This window comes from Carassius gibelio, chromosome A12 (assembly GCF_023724105.1).
Source record: "Carassius gibelio isolate Cgi1373 ecotype wild population from Czech Republic chromosome A12, carGib1.2-hapl.c, whole genome shotgun sequence".
NCBI classification, from domain to species: Eukaryota; Metazoa; Chordata; class Actinopteri; order Cypriniformes; family Cyprinidae; genus Carassius; species Carassius gibelio.
Window position 1 is genome coordinate 3772916 of NC_068382.1, and position 17730 is coordinate 3790645.

At 37.3% G+C, this 17730-nt stretch overlaps 1 protein-coding gene across 1 annotated transcript in view; it reads left to right on the forward strand.

Annotated features, from left to right (window-relative positions):
* Position 1: 1 nt before the first annotated feature.
* Positions 2-17730, forward strand: part of ccser2b (coiled-coil serine-rich protein 2b) — a 49741-nt gene continuing 32012 nt past the window's right edge. The window contains 2 exon segments of the mRNA XM_052610799.1: positions 2-207; positions 16365-17726. Of these exon segments, the coding sequence (XP_052466759.1) occupies positions 16400-17726 (1327 nt within the window). The 5' untranslated portion in view covers positions 2-207; positions 16365-16399.

Here is a 17730-nt window from a genome sequence, read left to right on the forward strand (position 1 = left end):
TTTCACACAACAAGCTCTCATGCCGGCAGGACATAGCTTCACAATGACAGAACGTGACGAGCAGAGCTAGTCGCTGTGTATATCGACTAAGCGTCGGATCAGGTTTACCAGTGGCAGTAAACGGGCTTGACTGCTGTGGTGGATTTTCACGCCCAGCTATATTCGCCTTCGATCGGATGAAATCGTACAGGCGGCCGTACAGATAAGGTGTGGGTTTCCTTCTGACTGTGCATTTTTCAGCATTTTTCTGTTGTTCTTTTTACGTTATGTTAATCTATGTTAGTACTGTAGTTTGCTCGTAGTGGTTTTGAACATGTGAGCTGGTGTGCTTTTGTCTTTGTTTACAATCCTGGGCAGTGGCAGATGCTGTCACTTATATTAATATGGAAAAACTAAAATGCAAACTCGCTTTTGAACACACAGACGCGTTTAATTTAATTTTACAATAATAATTTTGTTATCTATATTGTTAAGGTGTCATTTAATTAATGAAATTCACTTAAGAAGAGATTGCAAATATGATTTTTTTTTTATCATAATGCAGTGAAGCACATTTTGCAAGTTGTGAAATTTAGAGTATTTGTAAAAAAAGAAAAAAAGAAAAAAAAAGAAGTGAAATCTGTAAAAATTTATTTAACACATTTCATAAACGTTTTGAATGAGATATTTTTGAAATTATCATTGTGTATTTTCAGATACAGACTGTTCTGTTATTTGTGAAAGGTTGTTAATCAAAATGTGTTCTTAAAAAATAACGAGACAGTTATTCATGATAAATTAATGTTAAAAATTATTTAATTGTGGAAAAATATAGAAATTAATATATATAAATCAGCTGGAAATGTGACCACAGTTGTAGAATGACCCTCCTAGTGTATCAGAGTATCCAACTATTACTCATCATATCACATGACTGGCAATTCCACTGTTTGTCTTAGTATATATTTTTTTTTATTAATTAACCATCCCTTTTTTAGTTGGGGGCAGCAAACTTTAGATCTGAGAGATATATCTCTTTTTGCAATGTTATTTCCTATTCTATATTTTATATGCAAACATTTTTCCCAGATTAAGTGGGTGCATGAAACCTAAGGCATCTTCTGAAGGATTTTTCATGATAGCTATATCTATTGATTGTTCCAAAGGACAACAACAAAAACAGTTCATGTTTCAATCAGCATTTCTCCAATGCAAACTTCTTGTCTGTTTGATAAGAGCATTTCAAGCAGATGATATACCGGTAAACACTTTTGTGATGTTTTGAAAGCTTGAAGGTCAGACACAGGTAATGGTGGTCTTTAGGTAATGTGACACTCCCTCGCTACAAAAGACTAATATTGATGATGCCAAAACTTTGAGCCCCATAATGATCTCTCATAATCATTAATGATCCATGAGCTCTTCCATAATGACTTTAGTCTAGCCTGTATGATGCAAATAATGACCATGCTGATTTTTGCTTACTCTGTCACGTAGCTTTAATGATAAGAAGGGGATTAGACTTTTTTTGTATTACTACTTTTATCCAGTTAGTTAAGCTTAACTGACTAGTTAGTAAAGTCATGCAGCTTTGTTTGCTGTGGTTTAGAACATAATGGCTACAAAGATCCATGCATCCAATATCTCAGAATGGTTTTCAGGCCTGGTTTATATGTGGTAATAAATCAGATATATATCAGTTATAGATTTGTGTCTGCCATGTAAGAGGACAGATGAGATATTCTCCTGTCGATGCGAGCTTTACGTTGCTGAAAAAGTAGCGGTGGCGTGGTGGCAATGATGTGACCTGAGGTGGACACCAACCGAGATCACATGACTCTTTTCAGTGGAGGACAAAGGCTCAACCCGGTAGACTTATGCTGATGTTTTATGTCTTTTGAGCCTTTGAGCAAGGAGAAGCATGTATTGTCTGCATCCATTGCAAATTGAGCCATTATCACATTATTTCTTGTGTAAGCTTTTATGTCTATCTTGGGATGTTTCTTCAAGTGTATAGTTGAAATACAGATATCAGGTTTAGGTCACTTTAAAAAAAAAGATTTAAGCTTTAAGATTTAAATCGTAAATGCGTTCTAATATGGCTGCTCGAAAGCTTCAGTTCAGCATGTGGTCCTGTTGGAATTAGTCATATACAGCATAGGGATCAGTGTGTGTGCTGTGTTTTTCTTGGTCGTTTGCCGCTGTTTGCAATGGCCAAACAATTAACAAACAATTGTACTTTATTGAAGACACTGAGTAATCATTAACACGGCATGCTGGGGAAAAATAAGTTAAACGCTTTTGCAAAAACTGTCTCGAGTGTTTAAGTCAGGCATGGAACACACTAGACAATTTTCAATTCGCGATTTTAAACCTATGGGAGATCACATACATGAAGAGAGTTTCAACCGATTTTTAGCCTTAAAATCCTCTGACCCTGCACATTAGATGATTCGACCAGACCGCGAGACAACACACTTGTTGAACGATTTCACAATAAAAAAAACGAGATCTCAGTCTCACTCGTAAGATGGGACTCATAAGATCAAGCATGATTAGAGAAGAAAATCACATGGAGTACAATCGACATCATGTCTCGTGGAACGCTGTCTGTTGTACAGTGAAAAACAAAATGAAAAAATATGGGTGACAAACATGTTTGATATTTACAATTTGAGTCTCGATTGGGAGCAGTTAAAATATCATAATGACGCCACACAATAGAGGATTTTTTGGACAAAAAAATAGTTTGTGACAAGCCTTCAATCGGGGGTGCAAATAGGGCATAATAAAGGCCTTAAGATCTTAAGTACGTGGCCAGCTGAGAACTGGATGTGTTGCACAGGTGCCCTGCCATTTATATAAAGAAAGCAATTAAAACCTTGTTTTTCTGGTGCCGGGGTGTCGAACTTTCCTGGAGGTCAGTGTCGTGCAGAATTCAGCTCCATTCTTAATTAAACACACCAGATCCAGTTGATCAAAGCCTATATGATTGGTAAAAAACTTCCAGGTTGGTGTGTTGGAGCTAAACTCTGCAGGACAGTGGCTCTCTAGGACCTGAGTTTGACACATTTTTTAGTAAGCTATTTAAGCACCATTTAGCAGGAGTGAGCATTTTGTGGTAGGGTACAGTTGTAGAAACTTTTAAGAAAAGAATATGTCTGTTTTTCTCACTGACATTTTGGAAAACTCTGGGGTTTTTAATGCTTAATTTAACAATGCAATTTATTACTTTAAATTTATTTATTAATTTAATACAAAAAAATCTTGTGTTTTAATGTCACTACTGGAGAATAACACAGCTTTCTTGTTTTGTCAGGTTACTGGATTGCATTTCAGTAAGATGATTTTTGCTAGTTATCAGCATATGGGTGTCTGTAAACATGTTCATTGTTCAACAAAAAATTCCAAAGAGCCAAGACATTTTACCATAGAATGTCAGGACAGTAGTGCTTGACTTCAGATTTGAGCGGTGGGGTAAATCAACAAAACAATCCAATGCATAGAAGTAAATCCAAACAAGATGCATTCACTCTTTAGAATGGCCAGGTCAGAGTCCTGACCATAATCTTAATATCTTCAGTAAAATGAAAACCTTTTTGTGTGTTAATAGTTTAATCTGATTGTGTTTATATTTAGGATTTATATGAAGATCAATCAATGTTTTATAATCCAAGAAATCCAGGTAATTCCATTCGGGTTAATAATTTTGTTCTTGCAGCTGTATCTTCAGAAACTTTTACAGACTCATTCATTTTGTGTGCATTATTTGCACAGTGACTTGGTGTTTGTTTAGTACAGACAAACTATGCAAACTTTGCTTGATGTAGCTTTGTTGTCCCATTGGTGATTCGTTCAGATCAGTTGCTTTGAAATAGCCAAACCCTAAAGGTAGCAACATAAAATAAGGAAAATAAGGTGTGTCTAGTGACTGCAGGTGGCTTTTAAGCACTCTTTACATATTGCATGTGCTTTGTTTTCCAAGCACTTGATGGACCAATCAAATAACTATAGAGCTATAACCTTATTAAATTCTGTATTTTCATTAGACTTGACTCTGTATCATGAAATATGAGAATATTTCAAACAGTCTATACACTATCATGTCTAATATATACCAGCCCAAGAGGTGCAGGTAAAGGCAAATTAAACTACTGCGAAGCCCCCAAATGGCAAAACATTCACCCCCCCCCCCCCAATATGGAAATGCATAGAAATGAATCAGGCCAATTTCCCTAGTTTTAACATATCAAATTAGTGACAGAGGCTTGAATGCATCTTTTCAACTAACAGATGGTTGTTTGGGAAACTCCTTAATTTATCCATTCTTATGTTCTTTGTTGAATTTAGTGTTGCACCATTGATCAGAATAAAGCCAACATCACAAAACGGCTTACCAGTGCAATTATCAAATTGTAAAGGCTGCAATTTATGCATTGCATATTATTGTAATAAGCAGGCTTTGATTGCAGTTACAAAAATTAGCTACCCACACCTATGTACATGCACTCATTTTAATGCGTTAACAGCTACTACCAAGCTGTTATGGCCATTTATCAGCACAGATGTGATCAGCTGTTTACTTGTTCATATAGCTAAATCACAGCCCTGATATAACACATTTTTGCTCATGGTAATATTCAACATGAAATCAAATATTCTTAATGCAAGTCACTGGTCTTATTGTAAACAACTTATATTTACAAATATTTTTTTCTTTTCTGCTGATATATGCAAGACTATGCTGCATTGAATCCATTTGCATGCAGATGTGTGCCCCAGTTCAATACACAATGCTAACTGCTCACATTTCACAATCAAATCATGAACAGATGGATAAAATCATGCTCGCCCTATGTATTTTCTTGTTCAATAAGTAATTTCACTAGCAAATACATCACAGTATGGTAGTTAAGTAAGTTGCAACTTCCATTTCATGTGACTATTTTCATGTTGAATATACAATTAAGTTACCCCCCCCCCAGTTCTTAATATATATATATATATGTGTGTGTGTTTTTTTTTTTTTTTTTTTGTATAGCACTTTAACACAAATGAATGGTTTTGAATGGTTTCAAAACAGCTTTACAGAAAAATGCATGTGTTTACATCACAAAGCAGAAGTGAATGTGTTCAAGTAATGTTAATTTCACAAAATTAATAGTTCAAGATAATAGAATCATACAGTTACCTGTAGCTAGCATTAATTAATTTTTAGGCAGAAGCTCATTAAAGCGATTATTACAAGTGTGATAATAATGATTACAATATAGAGAAAATTTGGCAGCTGTGCATATCGATTCAAGTTGGCCTCATCTGGGGTCCTCGCAGGGGACAGCATCATCATCTCTTCAAAGGTATAGGGTCATCTGAAGTCTTTCTATGAGGCTGGATAAGGCCAGAAGGGTGTGTAATGAGAATGAAGCAGTAAAGTTTTTGTTGTAGGGTAAGTCAGCGTAGATTGACAGATAAAAAAGTTTTGGAAAGATGATAATTTTAAGAGTGTCTGTGTGACATGATCTTGTGACTGTGGGATGATGTATTCTTCCTCTTTTTCTTGGAGGCTGTGGGTGCATTATGTCTGATCTGAATCAGATATGTTGACTTCTACAGTGTGATTTCAGATAGTTTAGTGGAGACAAATATCTATAAAAAGAGCTGTGTGGTAACAGTAACATCTCAAACGAAGCTGGCTTGGGTCTCTTGCATCTTTAACAGGGCTCTAGGATTACATTTATCAGTAATTTCTTTATGTTGTCACTATTTTAGTGTCGTTAACTAATATTTTAGTTACCATGCACAAAGTTCCAGGGGCTAGGGGCTAGGGAACCTGATTTAATTTTCCAGCAGGATTTGGCACCTGCCCACACTGCCAAAAGCACCAAAAGTTGGTTAAATGACCATGGTGTGCTTGACTGGCCAGCAAACTCACCAGACCTGAATCCCATAGAGAATCTAGGATCTTCAGTCCCATCTGCTCTGCTGTGGTGGTCTTCAGCTCCAGCTGCTCCACCCTTGTCTCCAGTTTTTCCACTCCATAGACCCGGCCATCCATCCTTCCCCTTGTCCCGCATCCGCTCAACCACCCTCTGGAGTTTTGTATTGTGCTTTTTGTAAGGAGCGTCGAGACGTTCCTTAGGAGGGGGGCTATGCCATGATCCATGTCTGTGTTTCATATGTATCTGTTCATGGACTCTTAGTTTGTAGCTCTGTGTTTTTAATGTTGCCTTGTTCCCCTCATGGTTACTTCTGCTCTTTTCCCTTGTTAGTTACCATGGGCACTCATTGGACCACACCCATATGCTTGTTAGTTTACATAGTCACTCTTTCATCAATTAGTTCAGCTCAGTATATACCCATGTGTTTCAGTGCTTGTTCGTCAGTCGTTGTTTCCATGTGATGTTCATTTCATGGATATTTGGTATTGCTCCTACTCTTGCTCAGTGTTCCTCTGTTATTTACCCATGTTTGTTTTCTCATTTTGTCTACAAACCCAATTGCAAAAAGGTTGGGACACTGTACAAATGGTGAGTAAAAAAAAAAATGAAATAATTTACAAATCTCATAAACGTATATTTTATTCACAATAGAATATAGATAACATGTCAAATGTTGAAAGTGAGACATTTTGAAATGTCATGCCAAACATTGGCTCATTTTGGATTTCATGAGAGCTACACATTCCAAAGAAGTTGGGACAGGTAGCAATAAGAGGCCGGAACAGTTACATTTACATATAAGGAACAGCTGGAGGACCGATTTGCAACTTATTAGGTTAACTGGCAACATGATTGGGTATAAAAAGAGCCTCTCAGTTCTCATCATCTTCAGTGCATATCATCCAAAGATTCAGAGAATCTTGAACAATCTCTTTGCGTAAGGGTCAAGGCTGGAAAACGATGCCTGTGATCTTCGGGCCCTTAGCTGGCACTGTATCACATACAGGAATGCTGCTGTAATGGAAATCATAACATGGGCTCAGGAATACTTCCAGAAAACATTGTCGGTGAACACAATCCACCGTGCCATTCGCCGTTGCCAGCTAAAACTCTATAGGTCAAAAAAGAAGCCACATCTAAACATGATCCAGAAGCGCAGGAGTTTTCTCTGGGCCAAGGCTCATTTAAAAGACCTTACATTTTCCAACATGACAATGTCAGACCACATACAGTACTGCATCAATTACGACATTACAATTGTCCCAACTTTTTTGAGATGTGTTGATGCCATGAAATTTAAAATCAACTTATTTTTCCCTTAAAATAATACATTTTCTCTGCTTACACATTTGATATGTCATCTATGTTGTATTCTGGATAAAATACTGAAATTTTAAACTTCCACATAATTGCATTCTGTTTTTATTCACAATTTATATAGTGTCTAGGGCTGGGATAAACGATTATTTTTTAAACAATTAATCTAGCGATAATTTTTTGATGCATAGATTAATCTAACGATAAATTTTTTCAGACCGATTTGATTTTGATTATCTCCCCATTAATTGACTACTAATAATTTATACATGTTGATTTACATATCTGAATGAAAAAAACATGAATTCCTTAACATTGCAATATATGTTTATTGCTCTTAAAATTACAAAATAAAAGACTGACTAAGAATGCATTACTTTGCACTTGTATAAAGATAGCATCCAATAAAACCTTTAAGCCTTGAAAACAAAAAAAAAAGTTCTTCTTTCAGATGAAAATAACAACAACTTGATGTCTAGCATTCAATAAAAAATGTCCTGAAAGAATACAGTAACCAATGTAAACTTGATGGCTTTAAGCTTATACAGAGAGTGCTTTTAAAAAAAAAAAAAAAAACAATTTACAGTGGGAGCCAGCAGCCTGTCATAGAGAAAAAAAAATCTCAGAATGCTCCACGTGAAACTTTGGCGTTCCGCCCTTTTTCTATCGTGTCTAATGATTTTGGTTAATATGCACGAGGGAGAGAGAGAGAGAGAGAGAGAGAGAGAGAGAGATAGAGAGCAAGATAGCGCTCATGTAGTTTGAAGACTGTGAGTGTGCGAGCATGCGTGAAACTTTGGTGTTTCGCCCTTTTTCTATTGTTTTTAATGATTTTGATTAATATGCACAAGGGAGAGAGAGAGCAAGAAGCGCTCGTGTTGTTTGAAGACAGTGAGTGTGCGCGCACAGCCAGGGCTCTCTCTCGTATGCGCCCTGTCAGGCCCAGCAGTCATTCTATTCTACATCAAATAAGGCTTTGACAGCCGCCAAAAAAAAAGATCAATGCAGAAAAACCCCTGGATTGGTTATATAACGTTAGACAGAATGTTGATCCGGCCATCGCGTATATTCAGCGCACATAAGGTAAACGTTTTGCAAAAGTTTTTTAGAGAAATAAAAACAGGTCGACGAATCGATGCGCATATTTTGCGTCGCCGTATTTTTTGCGTCGACGTCATCGATGACCTCGACGCGTTGTCCCAGCCCTAATAGTGTCCCAACTTTTTTGGAATCGGGTTTGTATAAACTACTTGCATTTGGATCCACCTCACCTTGTCTGTGTCCCAACATGACAATTAACAGCATGCTTAAGGCTAACCTTTAACCATTCACACCTGTAATAGAATACAAACTCAAAAGTCCATTTAAGGAAAGACCTATAACTCGGTGGCCATCTTAGAAATGCCACTCGGGCATGCAAGTGCAGTTCCTATCTCTTAGAATAGGGAAAACATCAAATTAACATTAAATGCATCAAATGCATTACATTTTTTCGAGAACTGATGATACTGCGCATGTGTGATTCAGCGTGAAACAGACTGACACACAGAGCGTCTGAACCGAACTGATTCTTTTGGTGATTGATTCTAAACTGATTCTGTGCTAATGTTATGAGCGCGGGTAAACCGAAGGCTTGAATGAAGGGCAAGCATCGCCAATGACGCCATTACGTCGAGCGCAAAAGAACCGGTGAACCGTTTTCTTCAACCGGCTTATTGAATCGAACTGTCCGAAAGAACTACTGGTGATCCGAAAACCGATGTCTCCGGTTCTTGACTCGTGAATGAGTCATTATCTGGCTCGGCTCGGTGTTCATCTTCAGTTCTCTCTTCACAGCAGTTCTATGGCGTTATTTTTTAGTCAAAAGTTATGAGCATGTAAGACATGCTCACAAACATATTATGTTATTTCACACGCGCAAAAATGAACCTTCAGCTGGCACGATAAAAGTACTTGAACACAAATTCAACAACCGAGAGGTGTACATGTAGCTGCGAGCAAGCACCTGGCATACTCTCATAGGTTAACTCTGCTTGTACTACAGTGGAATCCTGCTAGCACGCAGCGGGCTTCTGCTCGCGGAGTGCTGTTTTGCTCGCGCAGTGGATTTCTGCTTGCTCAGCTGATTTCTGCTCCCTCGAGTCTACATGACTTTTAAAAATATGGGGGCGGAAACCAAGGAGGGCACTGACCCTCTTATGATTGGTCACTTTCACACAGGGACATCCTTGTACCTTGATTGACAGCTCTCATTACAGGAAGCACGAAGTTGGGTTAAGTTACCACCGAAGAAGAGTGGGAATGAAATAGAATGAGTTTTCTAATATAAATAAAATGTCTCTGCACGTATAAAATGCTGCGCAGATCATAGTTAAATCAATTACCATCGATGTATATATTTGCGAACGATGAAGCCTATGTTTTGTTAAGTAATTTAACATTAACGTTACATATTTTTGAGCAATAAGTAACGTAACTAGCTAGCCCATTCGTTCTGTAGCTAACGCCTTAGCCAACACTTATGTTAACTTGTTAACTTACTTAACAAAACGTAGGCTTCATCATTCGCTAATATATTCATCGATGGTAATTTATTTAACTATGATCTAATAAAAGGACACATAATAAGTTTAGTGAATCGATACATCCCTTTACTGATCATACTTATTTGTTAACAGTACAAGTTCAGCTCATGTCTTTTTTAATTCGGGCCAGTTAAATTAGTTTTGGGCGACCAAAGCCTGAAGAATGCCAGCTCGAAAGGCTACCAGGGATTTTTTAATTCTGCGAGCTCTGGAGAGTGAGCAAGCGCTACCTACTTGATGTTGCGTGCTTCTATAGCAGAAACTTGGCAGCCACAAACATGTCATGAAAGCAGAGAACCTTAACCATATTTTTTTTTAAACCCGCACCTGGACGCTAGCACACTGAATGCTATTTGTTTGCACATTTCAGTGTTTACGAATAGATTAAATTAAATGGGACAAAATGTATCTTTACAAACTATATATCATTCTAAAGATCTAAGCCTTGACGAATGTATTTGCTTAATTTGTGTAAGCAGTATACACCAAAGCATACATAATCATAATGCTGTAATTACCAAATTCATCTGGATGATGGACAGTTAAGCCCAAAGGGTGTTCTTTCCAAAGACACCAAAAATGTGTGTGTAGCACACTGAAGTCAGGAACTGTTGCAATTTTAAGTTAGGTAGGTAATTTTCAGCTGTGAGAAAATGGGTGGTAAAGGTTAACAGGTTAACAGAAATCACTTTTCAAAAACTACAATAAATGACTCGTCTGGACTACAGTGCATATTTTCCGGGATTTGTGAAATCACAAATACCAACGCATAGGGACGAGACCTGGTTGAGCTGCACTAGAGACGGCAACGAGTGTTATCACCAAGTCTGAGACACGATAACTTTGCCAATCATCTTACAGACATCTGGGTTTATCGTGCTCAAGTTGATTTGATTTTGATGCAATATTTACAGTGAAGCTCATAGGCGTCTATGGTAAGGGGCATGACTTCTCCAGACCAGGCGCAGAGTTGCCGATCGCAATACACAATAGCCCAGCTAACCAATCACAGCACTTTTCGTATTCCAGAAGGCAGTTCTTCATTTGATACACAAACTATTCGAGCCATTCATGCCACACATGGGAGAGAGGTGTTGTAATAATATAAAATATGTGAATTATTATTATTTTTTTTAACAACCTAGAATGAGAGCCTGTTCTAGTACACCCCAGAAAAAAAAAATCAAGACTTCGCTAAATGCATAATAGGACCCCTTTAACACTAGAATATCGCACTGCTAGACAAGACTCTCAGCCAGTTTGAGTAGTTACTCACACTGTGATAGGCCTGTAACAATTTTTATCAAATGTGACCCTGGGCCACAAAACCAGTCTTAAGTCGCTTGGGTATATTTGTAGGAATAGCCAAAAATACATTGTATGCGTCAACCTTATCCATTTTTCTTTCATGCCAAAAATCATTAGTATATTAAGTAAAAATCATGTTCCATTAAGGTATTTTGTAAATGTCTTACTGTTAATATAGCAAAACTGAATTTTTGATTAGTAATATGCATAGCTAAGAACTTTATTTGCACAATATTAAAGGCTATTTTCTCAGTATTTAATTTCTTTCAGATTCCAGATTTTCAAATAGTTGTATTTCGGCCAAATATTGTCATATATGTCATAACACACCATACATCAATGGAAAGCTTATTTGTTCAGCTTACAGATGATTTATAAATCTCAATAACTCAAACCTTAAATCTAAAAAAATTGACCCTTATGACTGGTTTTGTGGTCCAGGGTCACAAATGATACAGATGTGTATGTGGGTTGCTATTTATCAGTGAGTCATATCTGTCACATCTATATGTGTTTGTCACTTTGTCTAATCTATTATTGTTGGCCTTTTACAGACAATATTTAATTTCTCATGCTCGCATCCTTTTGCACCACCTCATGTGTCATGTGTAAGCATAGGTGTGTCTGGGAGTTTCACTGCGAACACATTCACTCAGTTAGCACAACATACAGTTCATGCAAATAGCGATGAGAAGCAAATGTGTGTCTTAAGTAAATAAATAGATATAAAAGGTGCATCGACTATCCTGTTAAATCTTTAATTGTTCAGTCCAGTGGGTTTCAATGCAGCTTCACTCTTTTCAGTGACTCAGCAGGACCAAAAATAACTTCCTGGAATTGTCCTGACAGTATCTTATGTCACATGTGGTCTTGTTTCAATCTTTCTTGGTACTTTTTTCTTCTATATTAAATATACTTGTTGTATGCGTCACAGTTTTCACAATATTAAGCATCACAGCTGTTTTGCAATGTTATATTACTATTGCATTTTTGATTAAATCAGCACAAGTTTGTTGAGCATGAGAGACTTCTTAAAAAAAAAAAAAAATTACACACACACACACACACACAAAATTTTTACATCCACTTAACAGTACTTATTAAAATAAGGGGGGATCATACAAAAATGCATGTTATATTTTTATTACTGACCTGAATAAGATATTTCACATTATATATATATATAATTTTTTTTTTTTTTTTTTTTTTTTTTTTTTTTTTTTTTTTTTTTTACGAATAGTTTACATATAGTCCACAAGAGTAAATAATAGTGGAGTTTATAAAAATGACCCTGTTCAGAAGTTTACACATACACTTGATTCTTAATCACGGTGTTGTTACCTGGAGGATCCACAGCTATAAACACAGAAGTTTATAGTTTCGATATAAACACTGATGTTTTATGGTTGTGATCAAAATAGAGCAAATCACCTTTTGAAAGTAACTGACACTTCAAATAATGTTTGTCAGTTGTTAAAAACTTTATTTGTCACTGAATCATACATTCAAGAACACTGATTCATCCAGTAACGAAACAGGTTTCTATGAGTGAGTCATTGAATAATTAATTCGTTTGTTCATTCATATATATATATATTTTATAACTTGGCATGGGCTTTTAGTAATAAGAGTTGGGCTGGGCTAAAATCAGGAGCTCAAAAAGCAGGTAGATATGGACATGATGCTTGAGAGTCGTCGTTCTTAGTGTTCCTGTGGCTCAGTGGTAGAGCACTGTGTTAGCAGTGCAAAAGGTTGTGGGTTCAACTCCTAGGGAACACACATACTGGTAAAACATTTATAGCCTGAATGCACTGTAAGTCGCTTTGGATAAAAGTGTCTGCTGAATGCATAAATGTTCTTCCAGATATTCTTTAAAATTATATAGGATCGGATGATATTGATGATATTTTCTCTTGCCTCCTAAAAACGTGTGCTGTCTGGTGCACACTTGACCAATGCTCATGGGATTCACATATGCTTCCTGGATTGTAGAAAAAAAAGGTTTCCCCATTACCACAGAGGTCTTACCCAGCTGAAAATAGTGATTTTAAGCCTTGTTTCATTTACATAAGTTGTAATGAAATGTTTTGAGAAATATTTTGTCTTTATCGAACACTGTGCTATATGCAAGTTTACTTTTTATTGAATTCATCTCTGCTTTTAAAATACTCTTCAGGCATTATTGGATACGTTAAATAAGATGGGTGTGAACCCATTCATTATTAAATTGTACTTTTCTTGTTTAACTAATAGAGTAACAGGTAAAGGCAAGTTCTGACCACAAATAAAAAAAATTATATAGCAACCCTAAAAAACTCAACTCTGCTAGTTCATAGCTTTAATCCTATAATGAATGATTGTGAAATTCAAGCACCATGATATTTTTAAAGGTATCATGGTATGTCCCAAAGATCTTTGTATTACCATAGTATTTTTTCTGTTGATTACTTGATGAGAAATTTAAACAATATACAAGAATGATCTGCAAAACCAGAAGAAGGCTCTGCAACCCAAAATTGTTGATGAGGTGAAACCGTTTTGTAGGGAGGAAAGGACCAAAATTAATAATCAGTGTTGTGCAAATGTTATAAGCAGCTACAGGAAGGATTTGGTGGAGTTTGTTGCTGCTAAAGGATGCTTTAAGTTACTAAAATTGATGGGTCACTTACTATAGTTCTCTGGCTACTTGTGTGTTGGTAGTTTAGTCAGACTGTGTCAAATAAAACATTCCAAAATGGTTTACAGAGTTTTCATTGCAATATAAACAAATTCTTTAGAGGCTTGAACATAACATGTTTCCAATACCGATCTGGATCTTTGGATATGGATCTTTGTTTAGTCACATGTTTGCATGTTGCTCTTTCTTGCTCCTGAATAGATACTTTGTATACACCAACTCTTGGCAATACGGCAATATCTCCACTTGGTCATGCTTTATCCCTCCAGTAAATTCATTAACATGGATAGGGCTTTTGAATTTTTGTAACGTAATGAATGTACAATGCTTTGTTCCCCTGAATCAGGTTAATCTTCATCCAAGTGCACACGTGGTTTTCACCTCTCTGATCTTAATCAGAGTATTGCCTGGAAGGGTGGAACTCTCATATGATGTCTCCTTGTTAAAAATATCGAGACACTTTTTAAAGTCCTTGTATATCATTTGCCTGTAAATTTGCCTGCTCCCTTCAAACAAGGGGAAGTCTGAGGACAGTGAATAAGGTGTTTCTGCCTGGCGCTCCACTGCTCTGCGAATTTTGAATGTCTTTATTTAGAAGAGAGCTCCATAAACTGAACAGAGTTGTATTTAAAAAAATAAATAAAATAATTGTTAGCCTAGTATGGTCACAAGTTACATCTTTACCAAAATAGTAGTTCAATGTTGATTCAAAGATATTAGTTCAAACAAACATTCACAAAAAAAAACCATCGCAAACTTACATGGTTGGTACTACAACTCAACAATTAACACTGTGCAGTAACAATCAACTACAGTGAAGTAGTCAGGTGCCATGTTTAGTACAGCCACATCTCAGAGATCTCAAAATTGATTAATAAGCAGAAGTTATTACTCGATCCAATGGGATATCACAGTGGAAAAAGATGCTGATGCTAAATGCAGGATAATTCCCCCCAAAATGAAAATTCCCTAAACATTTATTCCCCTTACCCTTCACCCTCATATGTATATGATTTTCTTTCTTCAGATGAACATGCTCAGTATTTCTGCTTAAATGTATCCCATAGCAGTCATTTAGTGTCAAGCTTATCATTAAACTCAAAAAGCTCTTTATTAATTGGCTTAAATATTTAATAAAGACTGTACAGGTGCTGGTCATATAATTAGAATATCATCAAAAAGTTGAATTATTTCACTAATTCCATTCAAAAAGTGAAACTTGTATATTATATTCATTCATTATAACTGACAACTAAGAAAAATCCCAAATTCAGTATATCAAAAAATTGGAATATTGTGAAAAGGCCTTTAAATGGTCTCTCAGTCTAGTTCTGAAAGCTAAACAAGCAATAGGGATAACCGCACCCTGGAGAGGATTGTGAAACAAAACCCATTCAGAATATGGGGGAGATTCACAAAGAGTGGACTGCAGCTGGAGTCAGTGCTTCAAGAACTACTATGCACAGATGTATGCAAGACATGCGTTTCAGCTGTCGCATTCCTTGTGTCATAACAAAACTATGTGTGAGGTCCACATTTAGTTGATTTTTTAAAGAAAACCTTTCTTTAAGAAAACCTTGAAGTAAATGCTTTGCTGAAATGTCGTTGGCCCTTATTTGCATCATCACATTATCAAATTTGAATATATGTAAAAGATTTTTTGTGACTTTAAATCCCAGAGTAGAACAGAATATACACTGAGGAAAATTATAAACGCAACACTTGTTTTTGCCTGCATTTTTCATGAACTGAACGAAATAAGACACTTTCTATGTACACAAAAGGCATATCTCTCTCAAATTTGTCTAAATCTGTGTTAATGAGCACTTCTCCTTTGCTGAAATAAGCCATTCACCTCACAAGTGTGGCACAAACTGTCAGTAACCGTCTCAGGGAAGCTCATATGCATGCTTGTCATCTTCATCGTGGTCACACCAGATACTGACTGGTTTTGCACATTTTAGAATGGCCTTTTATTGTGGCCAGCCTAAGGCACACCTGTGCAATAATCATGCTGTCTGATCAGCATCTTGATATGCCACACCTGTGAAGTGGATGGATTATCTTGGCAAAGGAGAAGTGCTCACTAACACCGATTTAGACAGAATTTGTGATTTTTTTTTTGTTGAGAGAAATAGGCCTTTTGTGTACAAAGAAAAAATCTTGGATCTTTGAGTTTAACTCATGGCAAATGGGGGCAAAAACAAAAGTGTTACGTTTATAATTGTGTTCAGTGTACATGTCAAATAATATGAATGGGCCCATCAGTCGTCACTGTGATAATACAAATGTACATTCCCTGCATATCAATGCACTGCACCACTGCTGCCCAATCCTGTTCCTGGAGATCTATATAGGTGCAGAATTCCGACCCTGATCGAACACATCATGTGCTTATGAAGATCTTAACTAGCTGGTTTGGTTGTGTTTGATCAGGGTCAGAGCTGACCCTTACAGGAAGACAGATCTCCAGGAACAGGATTGGTCACCTCTGGTGTACAACATGCAGACAAATTGCTTTGTTCATATTGCATCCTCTCTTTCTATCTTTTTTTGCAGTTCTGTATTCACCTCCATGGTGGCGAACCAAGCTGATGGAAAGGAAGGCTGTCAAACAGCTCAACATGGTCTCCAGGTTACCCAAGCTTGGCACCACCATGACCAAACTTCCCAAAAGTTCTGTCATCCCGGTTTCCTCTGCGGAGTCTAAAGATCGACCTCTAGGCAGGCAAAATAATCTGACACGTCTGCAATCCCTAAATTGTAGAAAGGATGAAGAGGACATTGAAAATAAAGTTCAACACACTGACCGCTTGGATGAGCAGACTAGTGTAACTAGAAATTCAAGGCCCCCATTGATGGTGACTAAAAAGCCTTCCCCTGCAGCTGCAATAAAATGTAAAAGTGCAGTCCCCACTTCACAAAATAGTTGTCCCAGGAGCATACCTCAGCCTAGCAAAACCATTCTCCGCATGACTACTCCAAAAAGCCTCTCAACAGGAAATCCCCGGTATAATGACAAGGCTACTCAAAATGCAGCAAGTGGTGGTAACGGGCATTGTGACTCCTCAGCGTCCGGTGATGGTCATGTACCCCAACAAAGAACCCCGCAGAGCAAACTATCCAAGTCTGCCTCTAAATACAGCATAGTACGCTCTCAGAGTTTCACCCATTCCAAAAGGCTAGCATGGTCCACCAACCCACCTATTACCCGTTCCTTCTCCTTTAACAAAGCTACAGAGCTTGCTAAAGAACTTCCCAGACCTTTGGCACAGTCTCCAGTGGCTAGATCATCCCTCATACAGCCAAACACAGTATTATCCAAAGAGAAAGTAAGTAAATATGAACTGCCAAGCCATTCTGCAACTACTAGCAGTCATGTTTTGCAGACAAACATAGCAAAGAAATCCCTTTTACCCAGCTTTTCGGGGAAAAAACCTTCTGTGCTCAGTTATAGACTTACACGTCCAAGATTAACCAAACCTCCCCGTTCTGTTTTCCCTGGAACTGTCCAGAAAGAAGCAGAATCAAGGGAAAATGTCCAAGACACTACAAATATATCAGAAAACAGTTCAGAACCAAGTAGCAGCACTGAAAATATTGAAACTTCCCTGAATGAGATTTCTGTTGAAGCAAAGGAGGCTGAGGGGAGTCTGGGCCCCTCCTTGGAGGACATATCGCTATCATCATCCTCCTCTGTGGAGTACAATGACATTAATGAAGAGTACATGGATGACTTTGATAATCTCGGGAATGGAGGTGAGACCCTGCTGTTCCCTGTCCTCAATGAGGGGTTTGCCCAGTTAGGATTATGTAAAGATGACAGTGCTCTAATTACCAAGTGCAACGAGGAATCATCAGTGACCAGCCTGCACACCTTCTTATCCGAAACCATTGACTGGGCAGGGATGGGCTTCACAGGTGT